Source organism: Artibeus jamaicensis, unplaced genomic scaffold (genome assembly GCF_021234435.1).
Source record: "Artibeus jamaicensis isolate MK-2021 breed Jamaican fruit bat unplaced genomic scaffold, CSHL_Jam_final contig_354, whole genome shotgun sequence".
Taxonomy (NCBI): Eukaryota; Metazoa; Chordata; class Mammalia; order Chiroptera; family Phyllostomidae; genus Artibeus; species Artibeus jamaicensis.
In genome coordinates this window covers 27,789,009-27,814,502 of record NW_026521803.1, presented here as the reverse complement: position 1 = coordinate 27,814,502, position 25,494 = coordinate 27,789,009, and the positions used below count along the sequence as shown (strand labels likewise).

Below are 25,494 nucleotides of genomic sequence, written 5' to 3'. Positions count from 1 at the left end.
TGCATATGAAGCATGTGTTCACAGGCCCCTGAGAGAGTCGGGCCTTTACTATGTACCCAGAAACCTCTGTGCTGGTCCTGGGGCGGGCAGTCTCCACAGAGTCAGCAAGTCCCCAGATGTCAGAGCATGAGACCCATAGTTAATCTATGGAATCTGCAGCGGAGATAGGTGCTCAAGGACATCCCCACGTCCACGCAGACCTCTGTGTGGGCTTTATTCACAGGGTGGCAGGAGAGAGGTTTACTAATAGCAGCAGAAGGAGGATCCAGACGGTGGAGCCGCTTCCTGAGTTATTCATCCCTGATGCAGCTCTGCCACCAACCAGCCCGGGGACTGTAAGCAAGCGTCTGCCTCCCCAGGCACCCACTCTCAGCTCTCATCCTTTAACAGCAGGAAAAGGGGGGAGGGGGAGGGAATGTTTCTTGGTTACTTCCTGTTCTCCCTCCTGGCGCTGTGCTACTGTTTTCCCTAAAACTGTCTCCAAGATCTTATCTCAACCCTGTTTCACAGGTGCCGCATTTGTAATGCTGATTTTACAGATGAGGAAACAGGGCGGCCAACAAGGGGCAGAGAAGGGATGTGAACCCGGGTCTGAAAGCCTCTCTCCCTGGCCATCACTAAACACGTGGCACAAGGCCATCAGGACCATTGTCCTGCCTGGTTCCTTACATGAGTGATGTTGGAGACTCAGGAGAAAGGGATCCGAGTGGAGGCCGTGGAGGGAAGGCAGAGATACTTGTGGAGCAGCGCAGGGGTTTGCTGATCGACCGCAGGGGGGGTGCTGGTTGGTTTTATCTTCCTCCTCTTTGTGGACCATCAATTCATAGTATTGATCCGCCTCCGTTAGTGAGTGGGAAGTTCTGAGTGGAACCTTGATATCGAATTTTAGTGTTGAGTGGGCCTGTCACCATCACCTAGTTCAAACAAATTGTTTTAAGAAGGAGAAAGCGGAGGCCCAGAGAGGGTATGCGATTTACCCAGAGTCACAGAGCTGGTTTGCAGGCGTGTGTGGGCTGTGTCCGCAAGCCTCCCAACTCCCGAGCACTCTGGGACAGGTCTCCTCCTCATGGTCCCTCGCGGTATTTGAATCTGGAGCTTCTCCGGTAGCAGCCTGAGATGATGATGGCTTCGGATGACCCAGGGGATTCCAAAGGGCTTCGTGCCACTGGCTCTGGTTGCAGACGATGATCTCTGCGATAGGACACTAGACCTCACTTGCTGTTGTGTGACTGGAAAACGACGAGAGTCAGAGCCAAGGTCATGGACTCTTTTTGTGGCCTCCGGCTGACCTCTTGTTCTCAGTTGCAGACAACAGAATGCATCTGAACTAATTCAAGCAGACTGGGATTATCAAGGGTACAGCCTGAAGAAAGACACCAGGCAGAGCTTCCAGAAATGCCTCGCCAAATGACATTGTGAAATGAGGCCACCAGCTCCGATATAATCTTGAAGGTGCTGCCATCACTACAGTTTCCAAGAGCCATGCCACCTCTGCCACATTCTGCACCAGCAACACAGTGCTCTGAGCCTTGTCCTTCTCCAATAACAGCCTCATGCAAGTGCTTCTGATTGGTTGAACCTAAACTTCATCCAGACCCTTGCCGAACAGGAGTCTAGGAAATGTAGTTCTTAGCTTTCCTGCCTCTGCAGTACAGAAGGTGCAGACATAACGAAGACAAAGTTCCCAAGCTTTTTGGAGGGGGAAGTGGGCACATAAACAGACTTTTAATAGTGTCATTTGCTCTAATTAAGACAATGAAGAGGAGGGACCCTGGAGGTGAGGGTCAAGATGACTTACCATGACTGGGAGCATTTGAATTGGGTACTGAAGGGTCAATATGAGTTTGCTGGCGAGGAACAATAGAGGAAGGAGTTCAAAACCACAAGGGAAACATAGAGAAAATGCTGAGTTCTTGTGAACCCCGCTTCAATTCTTTTGTGACAAGGAGCTGACTTATTTTGTAAATAGGAGCCAGTTTGTTGTATAAAATGCTTTAATGTTTTAAAGTAGTATTTTAAATTACTTTAAAATTAACTATTAAGCTATATTACAATTATGTAAGAGCACATCTATAATATATTTTTAAACAGTGAGATTATATTTAAATTATTTAAAACACAAATATTTTGTTCTACCATTTAAAAATATTTTTAATTATTAAATCCAGTTATACTTTAAAATTAACAATTAAATTTTATTAAATTTAAAAATAAGTACTTATAAACAGAATATTTTTAAAGTGTTCAATATAAAATTAAGTTGTTTAGCACACACATATTTTTAAAAGAAGCCAATTTAGTGGGTGAAACAATTTAGTGTTTCTAAGGCAGCCCATATCTATTTGCCCAGGTCCGTCATCCATGTGAGGGCATGCGCAGTAACGGCTGGCACACGGTGGGGAGGTTTCTGGGAATCGCCTGAGCCTGAGGAATGACTTTATTTTAAATTCTTGCTGGTGGATTGCAGGGTGCAAGAGCAGCCCTGGGGCGCCTCTCCCACTTCCAATTCCCTAGAGCTACCCTAACGTGAAGTCACTGACCCCACACTTAGAGCGGCTTCACCCCGCGGCGGCTTTGTGATTCTGTGGTGGTGGGGCTGTCACGGGGTCCAGTCTGCCAGCTCACTCGGCCCAGCCTCTGCTGAACAACCTCCAGACGGAGGCCACGAGAAACAGGCCACGCCTGGCTTTTGCCCCGGGAGGCCCCACCTTGGCCGAGCCCAGCAGGGAACTACTGTGTTTCATCTTTGAGGGATCCTTGGCCCTCAACTCTTCCCTGCCCTTGGACACCGAGTTGGGTGATGTTCTTCCTTCCTGGGTGTGAGAAGGGGAGGCCTTAAAGGTTTCCTCACCCAGTGGCTGTGGGAGGCCAGAGGACCCTTCCCAGGGGACACCAACTATTCTCGTAGATGAGCAGACAGGAGCGGTCTTGAGTCAACATGCAGGTCCCTGTTGCAGCGCTGCCACCTGCCATGTACCCAACCCTGAGCAAGTGAGTGAACTTCTGATGCTTATGATGCTCCCTTTCCTTGTAGGCTAGTTATAAAGGTCAAGTGTGGATGCCTCCTTGTCCAGTGCTGGGCCCAGCATTTGGCCTGTGGTAAGGGCTCAGCAAACACTGGTGGAAAGTAGATTTGTTACTTTGCACAAAGCTGCTGCAAGGGCCCTGAGGTGGCTCAGACATGCCTGGAGCTAGCTGGTGTTGGAAGGGGACCGGGCTCCTCTGCAGTGGGATCTAGTCCAAACCCTGCTGTGCCTGAAGATGACAGTGGAACTGGAGCTCCGCTGTTTAGCCTCAGTTTTCCCAGCTGTCAAATGGGGAGAGAGAAGTGTCGGTCTCAGCTAGTTACAGCATGAGCACGAGGATCAAGTGAGATGACAGAAATGTAAATGCAGGTACAGTAGGAGGAGCCGTAGGGCTCAGCGATGCTGGTGACTGTCAGTGAGTAACTTTCCCAGGAGGAGGACAGAGGGGCAGGAGAGGGCCAGACTGGCTGAAGGTGGCAGCCTTGCCTCCAGGGCCTCCTGCAGTGACTGATCACAGGAAGAGCCAGAGCAAGAACGGGCCCAGAGCATCCTCCTCCTTTCCTTTCCCTGCGCAACTCAGAACGAAAGATGCTTTTGAATGTCGTTACTCGCTGAAATGGGGTCATGCTCCTACAAAGGCTTGCACTCCCAGGGGCGTGGGGGTGCTGTGAGTCATCACCCGCCCAGTGATCCAGCTGGAGGCCCCTGTGGTCCTGGAGCCTCCCACCAGGTCATCTGGTGGGTGGGGCTGGTTTGCTCTATTTATTTGACTGGAACAGACTCCCCCACAACAAGGGTCCCCAAAAATAAGGCTCCTAAAAGTCAGGCCGGCTTCTCTGCATAGTAACCTGTGTTCCTGTTGGTTCCCAGGTACTTTGAATTTTACGAGGGCCCTTTAGAATACAACTCCACAAGATGCCTGGAGCTGAGGAACGAAATCTTGGAGGTGAAGGTGCTGTCCATGTGAGTGGGGCCGGGGTGGGTGGTGGGTGCACAGTGCATGGTGGGTGGGTGGGTGGGGCAGGGCCAAGGGCAGGGTGGGTTTGGGGCAGAAGGAGACAGGAACAGCAGTGGATCCTGACAGAGCAAGAATTGGGCCTACTTCCCAGGGCCCTGGCTTGTGGAGAACCCTGGAGGGCTGCATGGGGATGATGGCGTTTGATGGAAAAAATTGCAAGGTCGCCTCTGGTGACTTTGGCCTTTCAGTCCCTGGCTCGGTTACCAGTCTCCGAGATTATCGTCACCGGCTCCTCGTGGATAGAAAAAGAAGAGGGTATGGGAGCGTCTTACCTGAAATTTAGTCCTCGCTTTCTTGCTATCATCTTTAAAACATTTTTATGTTCATTACATTTTTTATTTAAATGATAGAACATTCAGGAAGCACAGAGTGGTCTCCAGTGAAGAGCCCCCTGCCCACAGCCCAGAGCCCTTCTCAGGCAGCCCCTGCCTGTTCTTGTGCATCCTTCCAGAAAGTCTGCAAAACCAGCACCTACGGAAAGATATTTTTCACTCTTTCTTCCTTTCTAAAACATAAATGGCAAAAGAACTATGCTTTCCCCTCCCCGTTCAACAATATATCACCAATGGCTGTTTTACAACCTGTGGGAGAGAAGGCGCATTCCGTGCTGAACGTCGGAGTGTGTGCGCCTACCCCGGCCTTCCCTCCCTCCTCGGGCTGCGGTGCGTTCGGCAAGCTCATTTACCGGAATTCGTGTTGTGTTTCTCGTGACAGGATGTATATTTATTTGGAAACAGTTGTGTCTGGGTATGGAAGAAATGTGGTTGACTCTGAGTCAGGCAGTGCTGGGCGCTCACGTGGACTCGTGGGCCCCTGACAGGCTCCGGGCCCGCCGCCCACGGCCCGCAGGCAGGACCGGGTGCCCCTGCAGCCATCTGACACGGTTTGCAGGTGGTGTGGGTCGTAGCAAGAACACAGGTGTCAGGCCCAGGCACACCTGGGATCCAGAGCCTCTGCTGGGACTTTAGACAAACGACTGAACTTCTCTGAGCCTTCTCTTCCCTACAAAAGCAGGGACACTCTCACCTTGCTTTTGAGGGTTGCCATGAAGGGTTAGCTGAAATATAACGTATGTGAAGGTAGTAGCCCAGCGGCCCACATTCACAGTAGCACACGCAGTGGGTGCTCAGTGAGTGTTCGTGTGCCCCTTCCCTCCCCTCCCCGTTCTCTCCTTTCTGGGACCACCATGGGCAGCAGCAACAGCTTTTTGGGCCGTCGTTCAGACTGTGAGCTCCGTAGCCGCAGGAAATTTCCAAGAGAAGGCCAAGCATCCCGCCAGGCTTAGCTGCATTGTTTATGGTCTCTGCCCTAACCACGGGGCTGTGCGCCCTCTCTGGAGAGAACCGTGGGAGAGCTCACCCTCCTGTCGGTCCCACCCGGCCTCACGCAGCTCACTGCCCAGCAGCAGCAGCAGCAGCAGACTTTATCCTTAGGGAGGATTTACCTTAGGGAGACAGGGGAGGGGGGGCAGGGAACTTGACCTGGGCTGGCGGGGAGGGGTTGTCAGGCAGGGCTTATCTGAGGAAGTGACGCTGGTGCTCTGGTCTGAAGGGTGACAGGAGTTAAGTAGGCCAGGAGGATTCCCCACCGAGGCAACAGCTTGTGCAAAGGCCCTGTGCCAGGAAGGAGCCCGCTGTGTCCGGGGCTCTGCAGGGTCAGGGCAGCTTGAGTGCCAGCGTGAGAGGGGAAGTGGAAGCAATGTTGTCAGAGGGGCGGGTAGGCAGGGGCCAGACCTTGTGGAGTGGATTTAGATTTTGTCTTTATCCGAGGGCACCGGGAAGGGTTTTAAGCAGGTGGTAGATGGTATGATGTGATTGGTGTTCCATATACTCCACCATGGGTTGGGATTTAGTGGCAAAGATGGGTCCCCAGACCTCAGTCAGGAGCCAGAGATGTAAGCTCCTAGGCAGAGAGCATTCACCTTCTCTCAAAACTCAGAGGTTGCAGGCCCCTCAGGGTCGCCTGCGGAAAGCCAGAGCACCTCTTCTTGAGAGCACACTGTGAGTCCTCAAAGGGTAAATTGTTAACTTTGTAAACTCTAAAACGCAGGCGGTCGGTGTTTGTCCCTGTTCTGGTTTGCTAGGGCTCCACCACCAGGGACCGCAGGCCAGGCGACTTAAACAGCGGAACTTAAGTTTCTCACAGTGCTGTGGGCTAGAAGTCTGAGATCAAGGTCATCAGGGCCGGCGTCTTCTGCGTTTTTCTCTGGCTGGCCGCCTTCCCTCTCTGTCTTCCCGTGGTTGTCCTTCTGTGGGACTGTCCTGGTTTCCTCTTCTGTGGCCAGCAGTCACGGTGGGTTAGGGCCCACCCTGGTGATGTCGTTGCAACTTAACTGCCTCTTTAAAGACTCCAAATAGGGTCACAAATAGAGTCACATTCTGAGATGTTGCAGATTAGGGCTTCAACATAGAAATTTAGGGGGAGACACTACTCAGCTCATAATAGTCCCCATCACACCTTCCATTTAGGGGCCAAATTAGAAATTACCTGGACCCATTGTTTTCAGCCTGAATGTTGTGGGGTATGATGCGGAGCCTGATATCGCCCCGTGCTCTGTGCCCACGCTGTGTCGCTTATCATGGCTCATGTTGGTGGCATCTTATCCTTTGCGTGTTTGGCTCTAATTCTCATCTCTGCCTTTGGGACACCTGCCCTGGTCCCTGAACTGAGCAGTCACCCTGTCTCTCCATGGCAGTTGCCCTTTCTGTGGCCCCCGTGCCCCGGGACTGTAGGCACTGGTGGTACTGGGGGTCTGAGAGGAGAGGAGAGGCTGGGGCTGCCCTTGGGGCATCAGCATGTGAGCCCAGGGGGACATCGGGGAGCAGCAGGCCCTGTGCCTCCTTTTCTGGGTCCTCAAGCTGAGGGTCAAGTGGGCCGAGTCCAGAGCCCCATCCCCAATCTGAGTGGTTCTGATATCACTGGACACCTGCACTCCAGCCCAGAGCTGGGAGCCCTGCTTGTGGTGGACACTGAGTCATCATCAGGGAAAGGTCAAATCCTCGTCTGTGAACAGAGGGGTTTGGACGGATGCACTCTGAGGCCCTTCGGGCGCACAAGTGTCAGCTGGCGTTCTGTGTGAGGAGTCAGGACCGCGCATGATTCATCTGGGAATGATTCCCATCCAATATGGCTCCCATCGATGGTGAAAGTCAGTCGGCTGGAAAATTCCCACATGGACAAGGCCCCCTTTCCTGACGATGTCAGCTGCCTGCGGAAACTGCACTCCGATGATTTGTTATGCAAACGCATTGTCCCTTTGCTCGTAAGAAGTATTTACTTTTGAATTTAGTCATTCTGGGGCCTCTTTATTTTTAAATTTGCTGCTGCCTCTGCTCATACCCAGATGGCTCCACCCCACCTGCTGGGCCCTTCTGCTGCCTGGTCCCTGTTGTTCTGGAGTCGGGAGGCCTCCCTGAGACAGGGGAGAGGCTGGGGGGCAGGGTGGGGCAGGCTTCTCTGGGTGTCTCTGAGTCCTGGAGTCTGACCCTGTGTGTTTGCTAAGTGAATGGATGTGTGGAGGAGTGGATGCCACGAGGTCAGAAACCAAGGAGGCCCTGGAAGAGAAAGAGAGAAAAAAGGGTACCGTTATCTTCTCATTATTGTCGCCATCTCTAGCACGTGGCTAGAAAAATTAAGTAGACTACGAAAGCTTATACTAAAAAGCGACAGTTCCCGGCCCACACCCTGGGCCCCAGCCCTGCTCCTTGAGCTCTCGGCTGTTCCTGCTGGTGACGGCGTCCACAGCTCCCCATGCTCCGGCATGCTGCTGTCCCATCCACGCCGTGGCCACCGACATCCCGCTTTGGTGGGTGAGGACTCGGCTCCCTCAGCCCCCACCAAGCCCTTCCCCACTTCCCCCGGTTGAGGACCACTGCTCTTTTTAGTTCTTCTATCTATAGACCGTCTAAGTAACCTATTGCTTATTCTGCTAAACATTGGCAGTGTCTCTTGATCCTATGCTGTGTTGTTTTTAGAATTTGAAGATCAGACAGTACTGATTCCATCTCCTTTCTTGTACATCTCCCCCTTTTTCTGAGGCTTCTAGTCATCTTTTCCCCTCGAACTCTTGTCTCAGATACGTCCTATTTCTGTCCCCCCGCCACCTCTCCATCTACCAGGCACCCCCCAGGTTTTCCTTCATCCCCTCGCTCCAACCCGGACAGGCTGCCCATCACTGTCCCAGGTCTTCCTTCCTGCCTCCTTAGGGTGGAATCATCTTGGCTTAGGACTAATAGCTGCTTCTTTCTTGGTTCACCCCCTCGTTTTGCTTCTACCCCCTTTCTACGCAAACTCTCCAAAATGATGGGTGGGAGGTAAACTTTTGATTCCGTCTGTGTCCAAATGACTTAATTTCCCCCTGACCCTTCATAGTTGGTTGGGTGGGTTTGGTATTTTAGGTGCACATCATTTCCCCCCAGTAGGCTGAAGACTTTCTCCGTCATCTCCTAGTGCCTGGGCCACACAGGTGTGACGTCAGTTGTTCCTTTGGAGGGGACCTGCCATGGCAGTTCTGAGATGTCCCAACAGTGTGCCCAGCATGCACACCCACAGGGACCTCTTCAACGGGGGTTCGTGTCCAAACTTTTGAACTTCCTCTTAGATCTCTTTATATTTTCTTTATTTTTCTCTGGTTCCTCTTTTTAGTACATCTAAGAATTGGATACTGGCTTTTCTTGATAGCTTCTCTAGCACTCGTATATTTTAATCTCATTTTTTATTATCTCTTTGCCCTTTGCTTCTATCTACTTTCCGAGAAAATTTCTTGACTTTATCCTTTGGCTCATTTAAACTTTTTTTTTCTCAAGAGCTCTTTCTTTGTGCTCAGAGAAGTCTGTTCTTATTTTAAGGACATCATACTTCTTGAATATCTCTGGGGACACCGAATAAAATATTTTAAAGTTCTATTGTGTTCCTCCCATAGTTCTCTCTGTGGTCTTTTTTTTTAAATCAGTATTTTAATTTAATTTCTTTTTGTGTGTGAAGGCACAAATAATAATTAATGTGAAATAGTTCAATTCCTTCAAAAGCTAGTATTTTGAAGGAATTTATGCCAAAAAGCAGTATAATAAAAATAAAAAATAAAAAAATAATACCTATAATTATAACATACCAAAAATCAAATATTTTTATTTTTGAAAATTTACTTTTCAGTTATAGTTGACATACAGTATCATAGTCTCAGGTATTAAGTGTAGTAATTAGACACTTACAAACCATGTGAACTTATACCCTCAGTAAGCCTAACGCCCTCCTGACATAACTGTGACACCCATCTGACACCTGGTACAGTGATTACACTGTCACTGACTGTGTCCCCTAAGCTGTACTTTACATCCCTGTGACCATTTTAATAACTGGTGATTTGTACGTCTCCACCCTTTTCACCTTTTAACCCATTCTCCCAACCCCCTCCCAATCTGGGTACCACGAATCTGTTCTCTTTATCTAAGAGTTTATTTCTGTTTCACTCGTCCGTTTATTTGGTATTTTAGATTTCACACAGGAGTGAAATCCTCTGGTATTTGTCTTTCTCTGACTGCCTTATTTCACTTAGCATCATGTCCTCGAGGCCCATCCAGGCTGTGGCAGGCGGCGAGCGTCTGTTCTTTGCTGTGGCTGAGCGATGGCCATCCCAGTGCGCGCATGTGCTGTGTCTTCTTTACGCGTTTGTCTGCGGTTGGCCGCACCTCGCTTCTGTATGGTGGTTGTTGTAAATCACGCTGCAGTGAACATCAGGTGGCATGTACCTTTTCGAATTAATGTTTTAGACTTTCTTCAAAATAAATCCTCTGGTCACTTTATCAGATGGTTTATCTTGGTCTGTTTCCTTCAGGTGATCCTTGGTTCCTTACTCATTTGTAAACAACGCAAAGCTGATAGGAACTCAGAGTCCGCGAGCAGCTTTTGTGGAGGGTGGATGTTCCAGATTACGCTGGCCCCTTTGCAGTTAGAACAGCCAGAGGTTTTCACTGGGAATGGTAATTTGTTTTAAAAGCAGAAACGGACAGTCTGATTCACTCCTTCTTCCCTCTACCGGACATTCAACACTTGGCTGCTGTGAAGGGGTGGGGGGCTCGACTGTTCTGGACATGGACTCACAACCAGGCCTCATTTTAACAGCAAGTCCCTCCCTGCCTTCAACCCCCTTTAACATTTGATGTGCAAATCCGCTCTATCTCTGGGCTGAGCTGTCCCTCCTTATGTCACCCCTTCTCCTTCCACGCACTGGATGAAATATCTCTTTCACTGAGACCCCCCTCCACTCCATTTATCCATTCATATGGTAGGCTTATACCTTTTTTATTCTTCTAGTGTTAGTGGTCGGTACCTTGGGAGAGAGGAGATAAGTGCCTGGGATCAGTCCTTCACCTTTAAAGATGATCTGGGCATCAATAAAGCAATTTGTAACATATTTTCACATGTAGTTTCTCACTGGACTTCTCTGACAGCCTCTGAGATGGGCAGGGCGGAGCTGACTGCCCCCATCTCACAGACAGAGCAGCTGAGTCTCAGGTTAAGTGGCTGACCCGAGGCTGCACTGCAAGTTGGGGATGGAACGAGGATTTCAGGCTGGGGGTTCAGGCCCCAACCTGGGTCCACGGTGTGGCAAGGGCATTGGAGACACAGAGAATGGGTCTCGGACATTGGTGACAGTGGAACTTGGGACCCCGGCCTGCAGTGTGGCTGTGTGAGGCAGGGTGCAGCTGTCTAATGACTCTGCTCCTCTGATGTCATGGGAGCTGCTGTGGGAGGTTTGGGAAAAGCCGGAAGGGCCAGTCAGGATGGGGGGGGGCTCCTCCCAGCTCTTTAAAGCTGCCAAGCACATCCCGTTGTTAGGAGATGCCTGAACTGGGTCCGAGGCCTGAGGCCCCAGGCCCCCTCTGCTTCCCAATTCGTGTACTTTGTTGCTCTCCTTTGTGACTTTTCCTGCAGTCTCCCCTCCCCCCACCCATCCTGTATTCCTCTGTAGGGGAGGGCTTGCCCTGTTTGGGAACAACTATTTCCCTTGCAATTAAACACAGGGTAACAGCTCTGTAGAATGAACTTGTTTGTTTAATCTCACAGTTATGTGTTTGCCCTTTTTTAATTACAGTATTTTTATTATGTTTTTTCTATTACCAAGGAAACTCCAGTCTGATGCACCGCTCAGTGGAAATAGGGTTCCATGATCTAATGCTTTTTGCTGGTTTCAGTCAAAGGGAGAATCCCACGTGATTTAAACATACTCCCTTTCCAGAGAGGGCCTTAGCGTATTGCAAGCCGAGATGTTTAAAAACCAATGAGCCTTGCAGGTGGTTGTTCAGACAAAAGGAACACAAGTCAGGTTTCTCATCTCTTCCTTTGTGTCATCTGGAAATTGCGATTTGCCCTTGGAAAGGAGAAAGAGAAGGGCATGCCCTGTCATGAGTCCTACTGTGTGCTAAGCACAGTGTGAGTGACGTACAGCTATTCCCTGAGGGACAATACCTTGCCCTCTACAAACAGATGTTCCTGGGACATCTGGGCAGGTCCTTGGGAGTGGGCACATGAGGAAGAATGTTTTAAAATGTAGCCCGGAGCCCTGGCTGGGTAGCTCAGTTGGTTGGAGCATTGTCTCCATATGCCAAGGTTGTAGGTTTGATCCCTGGTCAGGGCACAAACAAAAAGCAACCAATGAGTGCATAAATAAGTGGAACAACAAATCGATGTTTCTCTTTCTCTCCTTCTTCTCTCTCTCTAGAATCAATTAAAAAATTTAAATATACAATAAAATAAAATGTATCCTGGATTTATTTTAATCAGATATGTAAGACACACAAGCATAGAAATGATATCATGGCCTGGCCAGTGTATCTCAGTTGGTGGGAATGTCCTCCTGTAAATTGAAAGGTTGGCAGTTCAATTCCCAGTCAGGGCATATGCCTAGGTTGCCAGTTTGGTCCCCGGTCGGGGTGCATATAAAAGGGCACTAATCAATATTTCTCTCTCACATTGATATTTCTCTTCCTTCCTCCCCACCTTTAAAAATAAATAAATAAATAAATATTTATTTATTTTTAAAGATTTTATCTGTTTACTCTTATAGAGGGGAAGGGAGGGAGAAAGACAGGGAGTGAAACATCAATGTGTGGTTGCCTCTTGCACGCCCCCTACTGGGGACCTGGCCTGCAACCCAGGCATGTGTCCTGACTGGGAATCGAACTGACAACCTTCAGTTCTCAGGCCAGCACTCAATCCACTGAGCCACACCAGCCAGGGCTAAATAAATCTTTAAAAGAAATTATATCATGAAGGAAGAAGTTCTTATACTCCCAGACCCCTAGAGAAGGAGGCACAGCTCTCCAGTGTTGGTAGGAGGCGAAGAGGTGAGGGGAAACCGAGGTTACAGCCTTCACTGTGGTTCTCACGGGAAGGAATGGGTGAGGGGGGTAGACAGGTTTAGGATTGGCTAGTCTGAATGATTTTGATGCACTCTGCGGTATGTGGGCTGCCCCACGGGGTCTGACACCTGGCCCTGGGATGATTAGGACAGGGAGCTAGTGGTTGGGTTGATAAAGGAGGTGGTTGCAGGTACAAGCTCTGGACTGGTTGCCCTGCTGTGGAAGGTGTGCCTGCGGGAGAGTTGTTTGCCGCCTCTAGGAGTTAGCAAGGTCCCCAGGCCAGAGCATTAAGAATACAGAAACTAAGAAAATACAGTTCGTGCCATGGACCAACCAGCCCAGGATCTGGCAGACGGGGGAGCAGGAAGGGAGCATGTGTGGGAAGGAGGACGCCTTGTCCAGCCTGGCCCTTTCACAGACTCTTCTGTCCTCCATTCTCCAAGGGTGAAGCAGTCGGAGCTCTTCGACAGGTGGAGGAGCCTGCAGATGTGCAAATGGGCGATGAACATCTCCGAAGCCAACCAGTTCAAGTACATATGACTCGTCCGTCCTGCCCCCGGGGGTTCGGTTCCTGCCGCCTCTTCAGATCCTCTTTGTCCTGCAAGGCCCAGCCCCAGGGGCATCTCCCTGGAGCTGGCCCTGATAGGGCTTTGGAGTCTGGGCAGTAGGGATGGGGAGTGGGGGGTGGTTCTGACTCAGCTACTGGGTGCATCCTCCCCTTTCTCCCCTGCAGCATCCCTGCAAGGTCAATGGTGTCGTTGCCAGTAAAGCCAGGTTAACTGAGTCTCATACAGGTGAAGCGATCTGCAGGAGGCTGTCCCCAGCAGGCCTGTGTGTGAAGGCACATTAAACACCTTCTGGGGTCTCACCCCATCACCCCCCTCACCCCGGGGCAGCTGCTCCAACTCAGCAGCCCCCTCCTTCTCCGAGCTCTTGGGTTCTTGCAGCTGATGTGCTGTTGTGGGTTATTTTCTCATTGCTCTCTAAGCATACTGCCAGGTCACAGGCTTCCAGAGAGGCATGAGCTATATCTTAAAGTTCTCCCGTGTCTGAGAGCTAAGCAGTAAGCAAAGCCCATGCACTCCTGTTGATTAATGGTTAATATAGGTGTCCTTTACGCCTCTAAAATCTGTGAGTTTATGGTACTACTTTAGTGCAGGTAGTAGAACTTATTAAATAGAATTGATAGGATCGTGTAAATGTGTGTATTAACCGGATTTTGGCAATTCAGGTTGTAGTTTAAACGTACTGAGGAGCTGTCAGCAGGGAGGGTCCCTACACAGGAGGCTGGGAGAAGCAAATAACACTGAGCATTTTGTATTTTCTTTATATGACATGTGTTCCTGTTCGCTGCAATTCCAGGCCACCTGGAGACCGAGCAGTAGTTTGAGGCGGCACGTTTTTAGAAATGTGGTTGTTGGAAGCGATCACCCTTGAAGAGCAGGTGCCGGAAGCCTGATCCAGTAGCCTCTATGAGGCTATGGAACCCAGCTAAGGCCTGAGAGCAGTTTGCAGAGACCTGCCTCTCATAGAAGTAGAACGTGAACTTGAGCCAAGTATAGGAAGAAGAGGGAGCAGGTCCAAGGTCTGGGCTGCAAGTGCTGTTCCAGATCCACCCCTCAGAAGGAAGTGTTACTGTGGGGACCGCACGGGCGGACACCCCCACCCCAGCCTCTGGCCCCCATCCCCCAGCCCGCCCCACTGCGGGTGAGGCCTGAGAGCACTGAGGGAGTGGCAGGCTCAGGTCAGTGAGATGCAAAGGGCACTGTCCAGGCTGAGAGCAGGCAGAAGCCTCATCTGCAGGATTCACATATGTAAGGAAATAATAATAATCAGCAACAGGAAGATAATATGGCGAGAGAGAAGCATGGGACCCTTTGGCAGGGATCAGCCCTGCCAGGGATCCCTTTGGCAGGGACCAGGGGAGAGGCTCTGGGAAACTGAGACCCTTCTGGGTGGGGGTGGGGGAGAGGTTTCAGGTGTGGGAGAGGGAGGTGACCTCAGGTCTGGCCATGTTCTAGAAGGAAAAACCTTCAAGCCCGTCGTTACTTCCCTGCGCTCTTATTACAAGCTCACAGAACAATAATGAGATTCTTCCTTTGGGTTTGCAGGAGCCTGGTGCATGCAGTGACATGGGGCAGGGTCAGGAGAGTGTGCTAGGAGACAGGCATGAGCACTGCGGTTACAGGAAAGGAGCCCGGGCAAAGGAGACCCATCGGCATTCTGGTTTATATATCAGTCACTTGTGAGTTTGGTTGGTATGAGTCAGTCTCCTGCAGTGCAGTACTCTCAAGAGGGCTGACAAGATCAAGTTTCTGCACCAGCAAAGATAAACAGGCCAGGTGCTGGTTTGTCAGGCTGACCCATGGCCCCTGCCTGGCTAGGCCTCTGGCCTTCCCTCTGGCAAGCCTCAGTCACATTATGAAACCCAGCCCTACACAGGAAAGAATGCTTCCCCTAACCAGCCGCAGCCGAGCTCCCTGCTGAAGTCCATGCAAGAGATAAAGTCATAAAAAAGTATTTGTATAACCTTCCCGGCTCTGGCAGCCTGGAGTCACAGAATTCCAGAGGGTCACAAGAGGCAGCCCTGTATTCTCTGGATGGGGAAACTGAGGCCCAGCAAGGGGAAGAGACGTGCCCAACGCCCCCACAGCTGGTGGGGGCAGAGCAGAAACTAGAACCCGGGCTTCCTGACACCAGGTTGGCAGCTGAGTGTCTGTCCGGGGCTGCGGGTGTGCATGTTCCAGGCAGCTCCCCCTCAACTTTAGTTCATCATCTGGCTGGGCTTCACGGAGAAGGTGTCCTTTCATCCCACAGCCGCGTGGACACTGGAGGTGACCGGGCCTGGAGCCAGAGGAAGGTGGCAAGGGTGTACTCAGCCCCCCACTACTGTTTTAGGAGAACATGTGTCCTTGTGGACCCGAAGTCCCCAGTGTGAGTGGGCAGCAGTTTGCACCCTTTCTGAAGCCCAGACCCTCTGCAGCCAGGTCAGGGGAGCAAGACGTGCCCAGGACCTGACCCCATCACCAAGCCTCACCAGCGGGCCTGGGAGAATGCGCTGCCGGTGGAATGCCAGCCTCGGGGAAGAGAGACCCAGGCTTCTCTCTGGCCTGGCTGACTCCCAAGCTGGCCTCGTCAGCCACATTCTTCCTTGGAGGGTGTTTGTTTTAAGCCTGCTTATATCATCTCAGCTTTCACCTTTCTGGGAGCTCCTATTGGAGTGTTTTTGTCAGTGAAAACCACAGAGTCTTCTTCTTTTTCTAAAGTAAAATAATGAACTCCCGAAAACATCTTTTGGCAGCCAGCTTCCATTTCTTCAGGAGGTCATCCAGTATCAACCCACCACCCCAAGTTTCTGACCCTCCCCTATTTCTAAAGCAGTTTCTGGAAACAGCACGTTCTGTTGCTGCTGACCAGGAGCATCCTGACTCTCTGACCCCATCCTACAGGGCGCAGGCCTTGCCTGGAGTCTGGTGTGGGGGCCAGGAACCTAAGGAAGAGCTCTGCTCCCAGGGTTTCCTTTGGGGCTCATTTCTGCTTCCCACGAGCACGTGTCCGGGAAGTAGTAGAATGCCTAGAAGGTCCCCATGGAAGCTCAAATGAGCAATGGTTTGTCCTGCAATTGGCAGGCACCTGGCTGTCAAACACCTGTGACTGGCGTTATGCAGGATCCGGAGAGGCAGGGTCCCTGCCATCACGGGGTTTTCCTTCAAGCAGGGAGGGAGTTGGCAGATGATGAAGCAGGTGGAATGCTTTGGAGGCCAGCGGGGTCCATGGGGACAGGGTGATGGACAGAAACCTGGCTGCTCCCTGAAAGGCCCAGGCACTGGGAAGGGGGGTTGCCAGGGGAGGGGACAGCAGGAGCAGCAGTGTGGCTGGGAAGGGGTAGGCGAGAAAGTGGTGTGCCCTGGTCTCCCCGAGGGGCCTCAGCTCCGTGACCCCTCTGCTCTTCAAGAGGCTCTCCTTCACCTCGTGGTCGCCCCCCTCTCCCGTCTGTCTCCTGTCTGGCAGGTCCACTCTGTCCAGGTGCTGCAACGCCCCCTCCTTCCTCTTCACCACCCAGAAGAACACCCCCCTGGGGACGAAGCTCAAGTATGAGGTGGACACCAGCGGCATCTACCACATCAACCAGGAGATCTTTCGCATGTTTCCCAAGGTGCTGCTTTGGGCAGGGCGGTCTGGGTGCGGGGAGGAGCCGGCCCCGCCCGGCCCTCTGCGGCCGTGTCCAAGTGGTTTGGCGCGACTCTGCTGTGCCTGCTGCACCCGTTGTCCTGGCCCTGGTTGGCCATCCTCTTAGGCTCAGTAGAATGTCTCCTGGGGGTTTGGTCTGGCACAGGGAATGCCAGCTGGCTAATATTTGGGTGACTTTTGGCAAGAAAGTAGTTATGAAATTTTGGTCATTGCCTTGCTCATAGAGGACATCCTGAAGATGTCTGGGAGAGTGATACGCATTTGTCCTCACAGAGGAAGGCACAGAGCAAAAAGACCCATGAAAATGATGTGTGTGCACAAGAAATCACCAGCCAATACAAAGCAAGGCACTGCAAGATTGCTCTGGTGTTGGATGACCTTGGGTGCCGCCTGCAACACTAGGGATTAGATTAGGAATAGGTTTGGCTGCTTATAACAGAAAATCTGAAATAGCAGAAACTTAAAGAAGATAGGCATTTATTTTTTCCTTTCACATAAGAGAAATTGGGAGGGAGCTGCCCATGGAGGGAAGTGTGGACCTTCATGGTCACGGGGACCATACCATGACCGGTCTGTGGGAGCACACTGCTCGGACGCCTGAGGCTTGGGTACAGCCACTCACTCTGGCCTGATCCCTGCATCTGACTCTCGGAGAAGGGGCATCTGTGGCTGCACTTTCAGCAGATTCTGGTGGTTACCACCGAAGGAGGAGGAAGGTTCCATGGGACCTGCTCATGACCACCTGGAGAGTGCCGGGCTCGGGGCAGGACATCCTGAGTCCTGTCCGCAGAAATGCTGATTGGCTGTGTACTCGGGTCTTCCTGGATGAGACCCGAGGGCCTGGGCCGCCCTGTCCCTCAGGGGACCGGCAACGAAACAGAGCCCAGGGCCACTCTGCATTCTGACACTCGCGGCACGGTGTCCTGGTAAGATGGGCCTTGTGGGGGCACCAGGGGGAGCTGAAGGTGTCAGACATACCCTCCCATGTCGCAGTGTGGGAGGACGGTGCGGTGTGAGCCATCTAGACGAGGTGGGTCTTGCGAGGCCTGGAGCACGAGGTTGACAGCAGGTGAACTTGTCTGTCACGCAGGTAGTGCCTGTGGGGGACCCACAGTGGGGTCCAAGGAGGGCCGTGGGTGTGGGTGGCTGAGGCCCAGGGAATGAGGGAAGGAGCTGACACACGGGAAAGGGTCAGAGAGTAACCATTTGAGACTCTGCCGGCCACACGTCCAGTGCCATGACGACCCTCCTTTATCGTCCTTGCGTGAAGCAGCCACAGACACAAACGAGTGCGGCTGTGTTGCCCCTCGACACGGAACTTATTTGTGTGATTTTTACATGTCACGGGACTTCATTCTTCGGATTGTTTCCCAGCTGTGACAGGACACAAAATCCATGCTTAGTGTGCAGGCTGTGCAGCACAGGCGGTGGGTCAGTTGTTCGAGGCCATAATTTGAAAATCCCTGAACCAGAGCATGCAGCAGGGAAGTATTTTCTGAGCTTCCCTGAAGTGTGTATCTCTTTGAGTCTGTAGAAAGCGAGCTTCTCAGTGTCCTACCAAACCCCGAAGGTTCTGATTCTGTGGTTCTGGGGTGAGGCCCAGACGCCTGTATTTTCAGGAATTCCCCCCAGGCAGTTTTGGATGTACAGTCTGGGAGACTGGCAGGGGACATAGAGAGACTTCTGGGGTCTCTCCAAAGGTGACTTTGTTTTTTCCATTTCTCTGATAAAAATCAAGCAATGCATTTTCCCACAATGGTCATGAGATGCCTGGTTTCCCCACCTTGTCCCTCCAGGGCAGATGGACCACAAGGAGGGACAGTCTCCCAGAGACAATGCCACCCCCCTTCAGGTCCAGCCTCCTTCCCGATGATCCTGGTGTGGTGTGATTTTCCGTGACACCCGCCTGGACGTTGGTCCCAGCAGAAGCCCGAGGTGCTGACGGGGCCACGCTGCCATGGGCTGGCCAGCTGGTGTGTGCTGGGAGGACAGCTGCCCAGCAGCCTCCTGGTGTCAGAGGCAGCAGGGACCTTCGGGGCCACCCAAAAATAACAACCCATCCCCTGTGGGGCAGGCCGAGCCCTGAACTGGGCAGACTTCACATTGACACCTGTGGTTCTAACGGGGAGAGGAGCAGTTTGGGGACATTTGGTGATGCCTAGAGACATTATTGGTTGTCAAGACCGCAGGGTACTCGTGGCCTCTGGTGGGGAGAGGCCAGGAAGCTGCAGGGCGTGGGGCGGCCCGGGCACCGAGGACTGTCAGCAGCACAAGCTGAGTGCGCTGATGTGCGTTCTCTCGCTGAGTCGCGTGAAGTATGCGTTACCATCCTAACTTCACACGCTGTATAAAATGGAGTTGCTGACTGCTCAGAAACTTGTCCGCGTTTCCCTCACCTCATTGTGGGGCAAAACCAAGATGGAACTTGGGGCTTACGACCAGGGTACCCAGTCCTGACTTGCCCAGACTTTCCTGGTTTGGCCAAATGTAAGTCCTGCATCCGAGCAAAGCCCACCAGTCCTGAGCAACTGGATGTTTGGTCACCTTACCCTTGACTGCAGGTCTAGGCTCCTGTCCTGTGCCTGTCCAGTGACTCTGCCTCAGGTGGCCCACGAGGCCATTATGGCCTTGAGTCGGGGCGTGACAGAAGCAGGTCTCCTACATTTCAGGCCTGTATTTGCTTCTTCCTGCCAGTTTGCCTGCAGTCCCCTGGAAAGCATGTCCAGGGAGCCTGTGTGGATGACCAGGACCCAGACCAAGGTCACCTGGCCAGCTGAGGTGTGACAAGGTCAGAGGCTGTGAGAGGCTCATTCCCAGTGCTCCCGTGAATGTCGTTACGCAGGGGGAGTCCTGGGCTCCCCTGTGCTCAGAGCTCTTTCTTTGCAGAGACCTGGGGTGTCACGGCATCTTGCTGTTCCCCTGACGTGGCCTTGCTTGCTCTCCCCCAGTGTTTTGTCCCTGCTGCCGCCGAGTCCTGGCACTGGTCCTGCTCCACAGGACCTTCCTGCCCCAGGCCTGCGTCCTCCGTGTGGAGCAGAGGGAGGGCCCACCCTTTCCCTGAGCTGAAAGGGGCAAGGTTTAGGGTTCTGGTCCCAGGGTGGCCTTGCCCTCGTTTCTGCAGCTGTCATCCCCAGAACATCTGCATCATCGTTCAGATACGTGCACCAGCTGTCACAAAAAAGCTGAGCTTCCAAACTCAGGGAAAACCGAAGGCAGCGGGGCTAGCCCTAAGCCGTCCTCTCTTCACTCTGGAGACCCGGAGCACCCCAGGGCTCACTGAAAAGGGCTGTGGAGACCCCTTTTCTCATCTGCGAAATGGAATGACCACTTTTCTCCAAGGTGCCCTATCAGCCTGACGTGCAGGGCCATGAGAGCTGTGGGTGTGGGTGCGGAAGGGAGAGCACCCACTGAAGGCCGTGCCCCTGTCTCCCCAGGACATGCCCTACAACCGGTCGCAGTTTAAGAAGTGCGCCGTGGTGGGCAACGGCGGCATCCTGAAGCACAGCCGCTGTGGGAGGGAGATTGACAGCGCGGACTTTGTCTTCCGGTAAGAGAAGTGCTCTGCTCTGCACCTGCCGCTTCTGCCCTCACAGCTCTCTGCCTTTGTGTACTTGCCCTTGTTGCCCCACCCCCTCATCAATGCCCTTAATCCCCCACTGCCCACCCTTGCAGACCCTCATGCTCTGGGTTGTCCCTTCTCCTCTCCAGTGCTGTCCCTTTGGGCACATGGCCGAACCCCTTGGGTCCTCAGTCTCCACATCTGTGGAATGGGAGCAAGTGGCCATAACAGACGTGAAGACACTGAGGACAGTGTCTCACTGGGCCCCGTGCAGATCTGCTGGCGAGGCCGTCTGGATGGCCACTTCCTGGCTGGGCTCTGCTCTTCCGGAGGTAGTGCTTGGAACAGGGTAGCCTTGTAGCGGACACCAATTTGAACTTTGCCCTGGCTTTGCCTAAGCTAGAGACTGGTCCTTGTATTTCTTCTTCCCTGTGTAGAGCCCCCTCTTAATTCTGGGGATCCTCACTTACGTCTTTAGTCTGGATAAAGAAGATGGGTTGAAGATAAGAGCTTAAAGCAAAGAGACTTGAGTTGAGGCGACAGTGGGTTCTCATGGGTTGTAGATTCAGTTATTGGGCTGTTCCCCCTTCAGGGGGAAGGGGTTGAGTTGGCCCCTCCATGCCCAGGGCACAAAGATTCCACCCCGCCAGCTGCCTCTGCATCCCTCTCTCAGGCGATTGCCATCCCTTCCCCTTGCCCTCGCCCCCTCCCTTGGCTCCGTCTGGAACGACTGACTGCGTGTCATCAGGCTGCCTCATCTCTCCTGCAGGTGCAACCTGCCCCCCATCTCAGAGAAGTACACCATGGATGTGGGGGTGAAGACAGACGTGGTCACTGTGAACCCCAGCATCATTACAGAGAGGTCAGTGGCCCTCTTTCTAAACCTGTGCTGTCCAGTATGGTTGTCATTAGTCACCTGTGGCATCTGGGCACTGAAACGTGGCTAGACTAGATTGAGATGTGCCATCTGTGCATGTAAAACACACACCCGATTTTCAAGACGTAATATGAAAAAGAGGATGGATTGTATGTCATGAAATTTTTATATTGAGCATATGTTGAAATGATAGCGTTTTGAGTATATCCGTTTAAATAAAATATATTGTAAAAATTAATTGCACCCATTTTTCTACTTACGTGGGCTTACTAGCACATTCCACATCAGTACTTGGCCTGCATTATATTTCTTCTGGACAGTGCTGGTCTAGACTGTCTTCACCTAGAGCTGGGTTGGAGAGCTTCCAGTGTGTGACCAGGGAGGGCAGCTCCCTGGGCAGCGCGTCCAGGCGACACCGGTGGGAAGCCGCACGCAAAGATCTCAGCCCCGCAGCTGGCTCCCTCCTGGAGGCCTCGGGGGAGTGTGTTGATGTGTTGAAACTCCAACGTGGGGGTAGTCACCCCATCGGGTCAGATGAAGGGTAAGAGGAGGGGGAGTTAGTAAGTCGAGTCAGTGGCCGAGGAACACGACACAGAGCGAAGGAGTCTGATGACACGTGAGAGGGAGCCAACCTCGCAGGCTAATGCAAAAAAGTGCGGGGACTGGGGAAGGGGAGAAGCCTGGGAGGACCGGCAGCTGGTCTGAGGTCCGCTGGGAGCCTTAGGGAAGACAGTGCTTAGGGGAGGCAGGGGATCCGTACTCGGCAGAGTGTACACGGAGGCTCTGCAGAGAGTCCCCACACCCTCACTGTTTCCCACTGAGCTCTCCCAGGCCGGCCTCGACCAGAGCAGGTCAGCATTGCCCTCCCCTTGCAGCCACACACTAGATATTTGCCCCTTTGGGTCCAGACTGTCCTCTTTTGCATTGACAAAAATATAACTGTCCCCAAGGAAGGCTGGACAGTCATCTGCTGAGGTGACTGAGATGAAAGGAGACAGGGATGGTCTGTGAGTCCCCTGTGTTTTTTGAAAAGACCCCAGGGTGCAGGGGTGGGGAAGCAAGGGCGCCAGGCCCCTGGGGCGGGGAGTGGGTGGCCTACACTCTCCCTCTGCACCCCCTGCTTAGGTTCCACAAGCTGGAGAAGTGGCGGCGGCCCTTCTACCGCGTGCTGCAGGTCTACGAGAACGCGTCGGTGCTGCTGCCGGCCTTCTACAACACGCGCAACACCGATGTGTCCATCCGTGTCAAGTACGTGCTGGACGACTTCCAGTCGCCGCAGGCCGTCTACTACTTCCACCCACAGTACCTGGTCAACGTGTCGCGCTACTGGCTCAGCCTGGGCGTGCGCGCCAAGCGCATCAGCACGGGCCTCATCCTGGCCACTGCGGCGCTGGAGCTCTGCGAGGAGGTGCACCTGTTCGGCTTCTGGGCCTTCCCCATGAACCCCTCTGGCCTCTACATCACTCACCACTATTACGACAACGTCAAGCCCCGTCCAGGCTTTCACGCTATGCCCTCCGAGATCTTCAACTTCCTGCACCTGCACAGCCGAGGCATCCTCCGTGTGCACACGGGCACCTGCAGCTGCTGCTGAGGGTGCGCTGGCTGCCTGCCACGCCCAGCCCGCCCGGCCCCCAGAACCTGGCTCCTCCTCTCCCTCCTGTGCCGGGCAAGGCAGTGTGAAGGCTGGCTGAAAGGCTGTGACTCCCTCGGTAGTTCAGCTTCATGCTTGAGACCTGTGGGCCCGGAAACAGGGATGGGGTACCGGGCAGTCAGCTCTGTGCTAGGCATCCTGGGCTTCACTCCGTGTGGGCCCCAGGTCTCTGCCTTGCCTACTGTAGTGTGCTGCTGGGTCGCACCTCAAGGTCCGGGCCCTGGGGACTGCAAGTGAATAAAGCACATTTCCACTCAATTTTAGCATCTCAGAAAGACAGCACAAACTGTATCGGCCTTGTCACAGCTAAAGGAAGGCCCTACAGAGAATGGAAAGTGGGGAGACAAGCCAGAACACATGAGCAAGGGCAAGATTTAATTCAGACTTTTGGGTTCCTGAGTTTTGTTTCACAGCCTTAGCCCTGATTTGCTGTCTAGACTCTCAGAGCTTAGAGGCCAACCCAGCCACCAGACCTTCCTGTGAAGACAGAGTGGCCCAGAGAAGACCAGAGACTTATCAGCCAAGGTTCCACCATCTGAGTCCTTTAAGTGACACCGTGAGAGCCGACGCAAGGCCTGTGAGTCAGTAGCTTTGCAGAGACGCTGTCGGCTGAGGAGAACCACGCCATTTCAAACACATCTTCAGACATACACACAGTCTTGGCGCCTCCAGGTACAAACCTGCGTTTGATCTTTTGATGAAAAGGAAGGAAACCAGCCCAGCCATTTGCACTAAGGTTTTCAAGCCAACGTTATCGACTCATAAGTGCTCAGTGATTTGCTTCCTTTTTTGCCTCCTTATTTTCAGCTCTGTTTTAACCAGAGTTATTTATAAGACCTGTTCCTATTTATGTTCCTGAGAACTGCAGAATCCTGCCGTATCCCGATCCTGAACAGGAACCATCAGGCTCCAGGCTGCACCAAGTGACTGGTGAGCTTAGTGGCCGGGAGCACGTTGTGGCCTCTGACACGGGCATCGCTGAGGGACCTGCTTTGCAGGCGGCACTTCCCACATGGCCCAGCCTGGCAACCTCCACACACTCGGGCCCACAGGGCCTGCTCTTCGGGGAGTTAGCTGCGTCAAAGCTGAAAGGGGTTAACATGCCATATCACATCTGAAATCCATTCCCTTTGCTTCTCTCCCTGGTGTGCCCACCATCATGCTGTTGTGCCTCATAGACGCCATTGGAACATTGCCTTAGAACTTAGCTTTGTGCAATTGTAGACTGTTAGTCCCGGGGGGACTTCAGCTCCCTTCCCCCCTCCTTCCCGCCTCCTGTAATCATTTCCATAGCTTGTTCTGCTTTGATCTGGGGTTGGGCTCGTACACGATGACAAATATGAACACATCTTGTTTTATCACACTTCACAGATGTTGTGTTTTTTAAAACAAGTTGAAGGCAAGACCCTCCCCCAGCAAAAAGATTCCGACTCACTTTATTGCCGTGGTCTGGAGCCGAACCTGCAGTATCTCTGAGCTGTGCCTTTATGGGCAGTATCTCAGTCTTCTGGGGCTGGAGGGCAGCCCATAAGCAGATTCCAGCCCCCCGTGCCCGGTGCTCAGAGGAGGAACTGAGGGCACAGGAGGGAGCAGGACCTTTCCCCTGATCCCTCACTTCATGGGCAGAGCCAGAGGCTGAGCCAGCGAGAGGAGAATGCGGGTGCGGTCCTGGGTTGTTGGGAACCACGTGCCCACTCTGGCACGGCGCTGCTCTAGATGCCGGCCTTCCACCTTGGTTTCGAGCTCTGGTCCCAACTGAAAAAACTTCAGGCCTCTCTGAGCCTCGTCTGCTTTTCTGCACTGCGGGAAAGGAACCAAGGAGGCAGGGTCGGCCTGAATCCCTGGTAAACCAGGAAACCCTGCGGTAGAACCACGCACGGCTGCGCTTTCTCAGGTTCTGCCTGTGGGAAGGAGCTTCTGGGAAAGGTTCTGGTTAACGGAGGTTTCCAGCCACTTGCTTGTGGTGAACTGAGCACAGTTCTCGAAAAGATGGAATGGTAGGACTAGAGGGCTCTTAAAGACTATTTGTTCCACTTAAAGAAGCAGGCCTAGAATGGGGAGGTGACCTGGGTCGGGTCATGCCGGGGCTCTGCTGAGGTCCTGCTATGAACAGACCCTCCACCAGAAGCGTGTTCAGTGTGTGGAAGCTGGGGTTCTGGAGAGTCACACATCGGGGTTCTCACAGCCGAGCGTGTAGTGGGCTGGGTCTGCCCAGCCAGGGCCCCTGTAGGTGCTGGGTTTCATGGCTCATGGTCCTGTTTCTGCACATAGTCTCAGAAAGGGTCCCTTCCTCTCCCTTTGGTCTCAGTTTCTGCATCTACAGCCAGAGGCTTCGATCTCTGGGTCTCTGTAACCTGTAACTCTTCTCTGAGGCACTGGTGACAGTGGGTCTAAGCCACGCACGTGTGTGGTTGTGACGGTGAAGATTCGCGTGTTGTCGCTCTGCCTCAGGCTCGAGGCTGAGCACTTCCTTTGCATCGTCTCCTGCAGTCCTCACGGGACCCCAGTAGCAGGAAGGCTCCCATCGGAAAGGCCAGGAGACTGGGGCTCAGGGCGATTCAGTGACTTGCCCATGGCCAGGCACCCAGTGGGGGAAACTGCACCCACGTCTGTAGAACCCCAAAGTCTCAGCTCCAAACCTCTGGTTTTACTGCATCCCAGGCAGTGTCAGCAGGGCTGGAACAAGAGGGGTCCTGACTGAGATGCCACTGCACGCACTGGGCCCTGCCCTGGGGACAAGCACTCTGGGAGGCTGTCATGAGTCCGGAAGACAGTCTAAGCCTATAGGTGTCCCCCTCCTCTATCCGTC

The 25,494-nt window shown here is 52.9% G+C and overlaps 1 protein-coding gene across 2 annotated transcripts in view; it reads left to right on the top strand.

The window, feature by feature from the left end:
* The window catches only part of ST8SIA5 (ST8 alpha-N-acetyl-neuraminide alpha-2,8-sialyltransferase 5), a 43,242-nt gene extending 19,209 nt beyond the window's left edge, over positions 1-24,033 (top strand). For both annotated transcript variants that reach the window (XM_037165090.2, XM_037165089.2), the window contains 6 exons: positions 3,897-3,989; positions 12,848-12,934; positions 16,416-16,560; positions 20,030-20,142; positions 20,924-21,016; positions 22,157-24,033. In XM_037165090.2, coding sequence (XP_037020985.2) covers positions 3,897-3,989; positions 12,848-12,934; positions 16,416-16,560; positions 20,030-20,142; positions 20,924-21,016; positions 22,157-22,625 — 1,000 coding nt within the window. In that variant the 3' untranslated portion in view covers positions 22,626-24,033. The remainder of the gene's footprint in view (positions 1-3,896; positions 3,990-12,847; positions 12,935-16,415; positions 16,561-20,029; positions 20,143-20,923; positions 21,017-22,156) is intronic.
* Positions 24,034-25,494: the final 1,461 nt, after the last annotated feature.